At 33.1% G+C, this 8597-nt stretch overlaps 1 protein-coding gene across 1 annotated transcript; it reads right to left on the reverse strand.

The window, feature by feature from the left end:
- Positions 1-434: 434 nt before the first annotated feature.
- On the reverse strand, positions 435-7031 carry LOC130052333 (ubiquitin-conjugating enzyme E2 E2-like). The gene is made up of 5 exons (XM_056156844.1): positions 6762-7031; positions 6462-6666; positions 5806-5856; positions 5168-5300; positions 435-1589 (listed from the first exon to the last, which is right to left on the reverse strand). Exons 2-5 carry the CDS (start codon positions 6572-6574, stop codon positions 1344-1346), a joined length of 543 nt encoding a protein of 180 aa, XP_056012819.1. The 5' UTR covers positions 6575-6666; positions 6762-7031; the 3' UTR covers positions 435-1343.
- Between the last annotated feature and the right edge of the window lie 1566 nt (positions 7032-8597).

The following is an 8597-nucleotide window of genomic DNA, read 5'->3' on the forward strand; positions in this document are numbered from 1 at the left end:
ATGACCTACTTTAGAGCTAAAAGTAGGTCAAATAGTCTCCTGGACCTTTTCTCATCATACAGATATTGCACCTACATTTTGTCACAACCTTCCTCTCAGAGAAATACATGTCAGATGGACTGGAGCACAATGACTTATTTTAGGACTTTTCTATGCATAATATGCTTACAGGTTGAATTTCACTGTCCGATCGGCGTATGTTGTTCCGATTGTGGTACTCTTGTTCTGTTTGGCAGTAATGGCCTGAGACTAAATGTACTTTTCCGCCCAGGAACCTTGTTTAAATGACTTAGTCATGCTCACATTCTTGAGTCATAAATAATCCATGTTTTAAATTTTCATGCGTATTACAAAATTATTGCCCAGGCACTATTACATCCTAAAAGATGAAGATCTCAGCGGCTAGAAGTGAGCTAAAAATGACAACATTAGAATGTACATACTACAGTTCATTTATTTTTCATGCATTCACATTATTATATGAAATTCACTACATCAGTACATATCAATTGTAAGTGTATTCATTTTAACTCGCTACAAAAAACACACACCTTCAACATATATTCAAACAACAGAAATCATGATAATGTGGATTGATTGTTTCAACCAGTTTAAGTACACCTTTTGTACACATTAATATTCATCCCATGTATGCAGTAATATAAAAATGTTTATAAGCAAATAAGTTAATAACTGATGTTTAATAACAAATAAAATATCTGTTAATCAATCTTGTATAGAAGTATGTTGGGTTTTTTTCTTTTAAATCATGAAATGCATATTTAGATTACGTTCTTGAGATTTATCACATTTTATCATATGAATTTTGCAATATATCAAACAGAGGCAACGTTTATGTAAAAAAAAATTCATTTTTGAAAATAGAAGAGGTTATGAACTGTGATGCTTCATACTGGCATACTACATGAACAGCTTTTCTGTCAGAATTCCCAGTCATTAAAATAGACATTCTATATCTATCTGGATTCACATGCATTACATGTACATGTATTTACAACTGCAACAAGTTCATGAGGAAATGGCTAACAATTACAATTTGTAGAGATATCAAAGGCAAAAACATTGGAAATGTAAATATAAACAGATGAACACAAGCTTTATGGTAAGAATTATCCCGAATTGAAAATTAACCATTGGCAAACTTGAGTAACACTGATGTCTCAAACCATTCCATTTGAACAGTGTAAAAATCCCTTTTTATTTAATAATTAAAAGCATTCCATTACAAGATATTATCTCAGATATTCTATGTACTCAATTTCCCTCTCAACCCATGCAATCACATTCACTTAACTCCTTTGCAACTACTCTTCAGAATACTGTCACGTTGCAAATCTCTTGGTCCATTGCCGTGCCATTTTGTCATGCTCCTCACGATTGGACAGATACTGCTGTGCAATGGATGCTACCAAAGGATCGTGAGGATTGCAGTCTGCCAGTAGGCTGGTTACCGATAGCAACACTTTGGAGATAGTGAGAGCTGGACTCCACTGGTCTTTTAACACATCCAAACAGATGTGGCCTTGACTGTTAATGTTACAATGGTAGATACGTGTCTTGAACACCAACTGTAAATTCAAATACTGCATTTTTATTTTCAGTGAAAATTCCACAAGTCTGTAATTATTAGAACTATATAAATTCTTAATATAACATACCAAAAATTGCAACTATTGTAAAGATCCCAAACTAAATAATGTTCAATAAACTTATTCATCTATCCACAAGTTTACTTCCAGTACACTATAATTCATCTGTATTTTTTTTACCACTGCAATGTACTTCACACATACTACACCATGCATACTATTATCAAAATTGATAATTTCTTGCATAATTGGTAACAATACTAATGTGTGTAAACATTGTATCAGATGTCATTTTAGCCAGAAAGCATTCTCTTCACTATAAACCATTTGCCCAATAATCCTGGCCACCTGCAGTTTTTGTTGAGCTGGTAAATTTGCTCTGTAGATTAGCATGTTATTGGGAAAAAAAATGTAGATGAACTGTTAATGCTTGAAATTATTGCAAACACTGAGAAAGTCCTGGTTTACTTTAAGACAAACACACATACATATATATATATATATATATATATATATATATATATATGCAAGCATGCATGAACATATTTTCTCAATCTGTGCTTCCTTTTCTCATTAATGTACACCCTGTAACATCTGTGAACTACATAGTACACATAGTAGCATACATGTCCTGGTCATGCTTCACTGGTGAGAATGTTGGTGGATTTAAATAAGCCTACAGGACACTGATCTTCAACGGACGACACAGCCTTCACCTACCACTACACTGACAAATTACAGGTGTAAAGCGAAACTAAGATTATAGTTAAGTGGGAACAGTGGAGTATCTCACAAAACTTTGAGAATAATTTTACACACATTATCAACCTCTGGTACACACACAGTACAAACTACAAAATGATACCCTGTTCCTACATTAAACTGATAGCACATTTTTCCCAGAACATGAATCAATTATCATGGATTCATCTCTTATCTGTAAGGACAAAGTTTGTTACAATGTAACATACTGTCTGGGTGTATTAATAGAAAATATGTTTAAAACAAAATGAGATTTGACAAACACTAGAAACTGTTTAATTGTGTTCAGAATTAACTTGTAATTTGAAAATAAATTGCTTTAAACAAAACTTTAAATAGTATACTTAACCTATATGTAAACAAAAACATGGCACGATATATGCGAGCCTTGTTTACATAACAAAGAATTGTGAGCTCTGTATCTCTCTGGTAACTTGACAACTGATATTAAAATTTTTGCTGATTATTAGAAATACCTTTAATAGTTCAGCATTGCAAACATTAGAAATGGAAAAATAAGATTTGAAAATTTTCAGCTCAGATTGTGTCCATGCCCCTTTAAATGTATATCAATGATCAAAATTATGCAATGAAAATACAAACTCAATACAAAACACATCATATTCTAGTATATGAACCTGAAATGCTACATCCAGCTAATTGTAATCACAACAATTAAATTTATGGGAGAACAACTGCCAAAGTCATATTTGTCAACTATCAAAATTATTAGAAAGCTTCAGATTTACATAAAAATCACTACTGACATATCAATATTACACATCCTACAATATCTTGTAATTTTGACATAAAAATTTCTCTTTGTCTATATAGAAACAATGGCCTAAACATAATTATTGCATGCATGGATATGAATAGCTTATTCACCGTGGAAAATTTTAATTTTACATCAATTTTATAAAACATATGTTTAAACAAATTGGATCAAAGGCCACACTTTGATTATAACTCTGATATTTAGTTTCTTTAATCTTAACACATTCCAGCATTTTAAGTTTATCGATAACCATTGTTAAGAATAAAACATTTTTGACCCCTTTAAATGGCAGCTACATGTATTAAATGCTTCTTTAAGATATTGCCAGACTGGTCCTTCATCAACCATACTCAACACTCTTATCATCCATTATGTTTCACTCCATAACAACTAATTTTTACCGAGAAATTTAGCAAGAGGCACACACACAATGTATAACGTAAATCAGAAGGCTATGCAAGTAAATGGTGCAAGACTGATTCTGGTCATTGGAAACTTTTGCAGCACATAGTATCTGTTAATATCCTTCAATTACTAAGCCATCAAAGGTTATTTTAGGGGGATTTGCCATTGACCCACTTGTAAGTCGGTATAACTTTTTGCAAAATTCGGTTGACAATTTTAAATCAATGATCTAATGTTTTCACCTCTGTTTCAAATAATATATTATGAGAAATGTGCCCATATTTATCAAATCAATTTCAAAAATATACAATCAAGATAAATAAAATCATAAAAATATGTAAATACCTGTACTTTAAGCATAATCTTAGAATACACAAATAAGATAATATGTCCGATCAAACACTAATCATGATAATCATCGGAGTACAGAGTTGTTTAAAAAATACACTATACATTACGCTGTCCAGAAAAATATTAATCTTCTTCAAATTCACCTATAAGTCAGACATAGAGTTTTGGATGAAATTTTAATTCCCAAAAATCCGACTTATACTAGGAGAGTATGACTCACTATCCATTCATAAGCAACCTTAATTGTGCATTTAGTATGTAGATATTCTGAATTGAAGAGTATTTTTAAAGATGTTGTGAATTTTAAGTTTATGAGCCACAGAACCTCATCCTGGGACAGGAACCATTTAAAAAATTAACCCTTGGACTATGAATTTTACAACATAGCTAAGCACCAAGTTGGTATGCTAAATGGCTTCATGCACTTAATAATGCACTGGGATTAAGGAGGAGATGTTTAAAGAATTATTTCGCCATATAATCCATGGCCCTACTATAGCCCCACAACCCTTGTCCCAAAGTCATAATTTCACAAATTTAGAAGAGATTCCAATGCTTATCTTTACTAGCAAATAAGTTTCTCTGCAAAATATCTAGAAGTAAAGAAGATTTTTCAAAGCTTTGAACCCACATTTGAGGCCTCAGGGGTTCAGTCACAATGAAATTCCCAAATTTTGTCTCCATTCTCCCAGAGATGTTCCATACCATATTCCATGAAAAATTGTCAATTACTTCTAAACAAGATGTTATGTTGATGTTGAAGTACAACAATGGACACTATCAACCACAATATTGGTCACCAAAGTGATTATGTGACCTCAACAACACAAACTTAGAAACATACACGTAGATCTATATGTAATCCAAGAAAATCTTATTAGTAACTCCAACCTAGTGATGCTTCAATGAGATACTCTGAATTAACTATACAAGTATTAGGATTAGGATTCACTTTTCCATGAAATTCAGCTGCCAAGATTGCATGCATACAGGGTTATATGTAAATAAATGTAATTTAGATATTCATAATATCAACATCAGAAATGTGACTGGACCCAGTCCTGTGTACATATTAACCAGACTTAGTATGGAGAGCATGAAATCCAATTAAAAAATTACAGTAACATTACAACAACAAATAAACATTTTATGGATTCCTAATGTTGGATTGATTTACAAATTAAACTAATACAGACTGAATGATATATGGAAGTGGATTTCTTCTTGAGCACTCATATAACCTTAGCATGTTTACACATACCTTAGGTGGTTTAAATGGATAGTCCGTGGAAAAACAAATATCGAGGAAAAACACTCCTCCTTCATATACTGTTCCCTTTGGCCCCAGAATTGTTGATACCCACTCATAGAGGTTATCCCCCTTCGGCCCAGCACTTCAAAGAAATAATGAATAGCAATAAATACAGTTTGTCCCAGCAATGCACCAATATTGGATAACATATTGACAATATATAAATACTGCTCCAAACACAGTGGACATCTTTCAGTAATAACTCTCTGATAACAAATGTGATTAATATTGTCATATTTGAACATCGACAATTTGTCAATGTTCGTATTAAGTAATCTGAAATCTTTTATAACACAGATCACCAGACTATGGGATCATTGTATCAAATTCTGACATATAAATGACTAATATTATTAAGCAAAATGTTTGAATACTAGTGGTGTCAATTTGAATGATATTTGGGATAAACTTAGATGCTTTTTAAAACAAGTGCCATCAATCATTCATATTACAGATATTACATGTACATTAAAGACTTAAATTAATCTGCATCTTTCAAACCAGGAACTAATCGTTGAACTAAAAAGCCTCATCATTTTCTTATCATAAAAGACACATAAATTCATAATGAATTTCCTCTCTCTTACCTAACATTTGGTGGGGGATCTAAAGTCAATTCAGCTAATTCTCTCTGCAATCTGTAATACACATTGATTTTTTTAATATTGCATGCGTTCTCTGCTACAAAATGGTTTCATGATAAAAATGGAACCAAATCTTGTGATTGATATTTTAAATAAAAATTTTTTTTTACTGATATTCAGGACTACATGAGTGCTCTCTCTCTCTCTCTCTCTCTCTCTCTCTCTCTCTCTCTCATGATCTCATTTATAATTATACTCCATTCATAAGGAAGTGCTAAGATAAATGAGTATTTTTCTTTTATCATCACAGATACGATCAATAGGAATAATAATGCCTCATCGTTGTGAAAGAAAGGGGCATAGTACAATGGTTTCCCTTTAGACACCTCAATCTTCGGTGTAACAATGAGCAAGGCGTTGAAAAGGTTTTCATCCAGATTTTCTTTTACATCAATAAAATCTCTATTATCTTTAAACAGTATTAAACCTGGACTAAGATAGATCATAACTGATAATTGGAAAATATAAAACTCTTTGTAGTTAACTCACAATACGCCGTCAAAGCTTATATGCAAATTAGTTTGGGTTATTTGAGGCCCACGAAGGGTTAACCTACAGCCTACGAATTACTTCAGTAAATCTATTTTTCGATGCGTTACCTGCGTGCACTTGTGCTGTTGTTTTTTGTTGTCTTGGGTTTGGTTTCTTTGGCGGTATTTGGGACTCGGGCACGAGAGGGTCCTGGCTGGGTTACCCCCGAACTTGTAGCCATTGTGCTCGCTCTGCCAAACGTCAAGCTATCTGTATATACTGAAGTTACTCTCTGGGATCTCTCGACTGCTGGGATTTGTTTAAGAAAAAAATCTGAAAAACAAGAAATAATCTCATTTGTCAGACCATCAATATAATCAGTAGTCGAAGTAACAAACGCGTCTTAAATCACAGAATGTAATACATACCAAAGAAACTTCAGTGACTCCACTGGCGACTAATCGGTCGTCAGACAAATGCTACTAATTTTCTTGTCAGTTTAGGAGATTTAATCCCGATGGAGATCACTGGTCATCTACTGCAGTGCCTCCTGTAATGTAAGCCCGGTGTTGGGGTCAGTATGGCAAGACCAACCAGTGTTTAGTATTGAATTCCTTCTAACTGCGATAAGGCCAAAGCAAAAAATGTTTGGTCGTCAGACGTCACGCTTTTGCGAACAAGGCAGAAAGGAGAGGCGGATCTCGGATTAAATCATTTCAAGTCAAGGGTTTTCGGTCCGCTACGTTCTCATACAAGCACTCCGGCTTGACTTTATAAATATATTCAAATTCATTGTTCCAGAAATATGTCCTATTTTAATATCATTAATGATCTGCATCTTCCTTTTCAAGATCCTCCTTTTTGGACAGGTAGTAGGCTATACAAAGGAAAATAATTAGGGCCTATCTCGAGTTGTGTTGGAAGGCTAGACACATATTGTGAAATGAAATAAGTTTTGTCTAGAACAGGAATTATTAGATTTTTAAAAATCATTCATAGAATAATTCTACATGTAATTCATATATTTAGAATTTCATCTGATATATAATCTCATGAGAGATAGCTCAGTATCCTGGAATTTCGGGTGCATGATGAAAGAATTTGTCCCACGTGGTCAACAACTGTCCTGTAGCACCAACTGTTGCTGCTTTTCATGAATAGTTTACATACACCTGAATATTACTTGTATATTATAGTTAGCATATACAGATATATGTGAAGTCATTATTTACTCACAATATGCAACTTAGTTATATTTTCCTGATCTATCTGTGTAATTAACACTCCTGCTGGGTTTTTGGGGGTGGGGGGGGGTGGGGGTGGGGGGTGGGGGTGGGTGGGAGGTGGGGGGGTTCTTTGGGGGGGGGGTTTGGGGGGGGTGTAGATTTTTCAAATGTAATTCAATATTAATTTATATTACCAGCTTCTGAAAATTTGATGATTTAAATGCATGTGTTTACAAGACAAACAGGTACTGGAAGTTAAACATTGCACATGTTTATAAAGTTTGATGTAATCTCTAATATTGGACCCTATAATTTGGTAAATAAAGATAATATTTATCAATCTATCTGCTGCAGACCAATAACCCTTAGAATGAGTCGAAGACGATAATTTGCTGTCTATATAACTATTTTCCTGAAATTGATATAGCTTCAGTATAATTTCGTCACAAACTCTTTAAGAAATTTCATAATCATGTTGTAACTACATGAATCGTTTTATTTCTGATTGTATGTTAGGATAAAAAAAGAAGATATATATGCCTAATGCACGAGGAATATTTTCAATCGGGAGAGAAAGGAATTCATTTCACATCTAGTCAATATTATACAGACTTTTTATGTTTAGCACCAGGAATTAAAACAAGTACTCATCTCTTTGACCACACAATAAAACCAATTTTATTATATAATTCTGAAATATGGGGTGGATACATAGGTTCATGGAATAAATTAAAATCATCACCATTTGATCCAGACAAACTTTTTTAAATCACTTCACTGTGAGAAGCTTCATCATAAATATTCTAAATGTATTCAGGGTGTACATAAGAAAAGTACAAATTTTGCTGTACTATCAGAATTGGGGAGATTTCCTCTACATCATGATATTTTGAATTCAATCATTTGTTATTGGTACAGGCTTGAAAACCAAAATGAATTTAAACTACTTAAGGATGCTTATCTATGTAGTAAATCTTTACATTTAAACAGCAAACTGACATGGTACTCACTAGTAGAAAAAGCTTTAGAATATATTAA

The sequence above is a fragment of the Ostrea edulis genome, chromosome 2 (genome assembly GCF_947568905.1).
Source record: "Ostrea edulis chromosome 2, xbOstEdul1.1, whole genome shotgun sequence".
In the NCBI taxonomy this organism is placed as follows: domain Eukaryota; kingdom Metazoa; phylum Mollusca; class Bivalvia; order Ostreida; family Ostreidae; genus Ostrea; species Ostrea edulis.

Coding starts and splice junctions, on each gene's coding strand:
- LOC130052333 (XM_056156844.1), bottom strand. CDS start 6,574: ATGGCTACAAGTTCGGGGGTAACCCAGCCAGGACCCTCTCGTGCCCGA. Junction 5,857..6,461: donor AACAGCACAAGTGCACGCAG/GTAACGCATCGA, acceptor TGTGTATTACAG/ATTGCAGAGAGAATTAGCTG. Junction 5,301..5,805: donor GATCCCCCACCAAATGTTAG/GTAAGAGAGAGG, acceptor ATTTCTTTGAAG/TGCTGGGCCGAAGGGGGATA.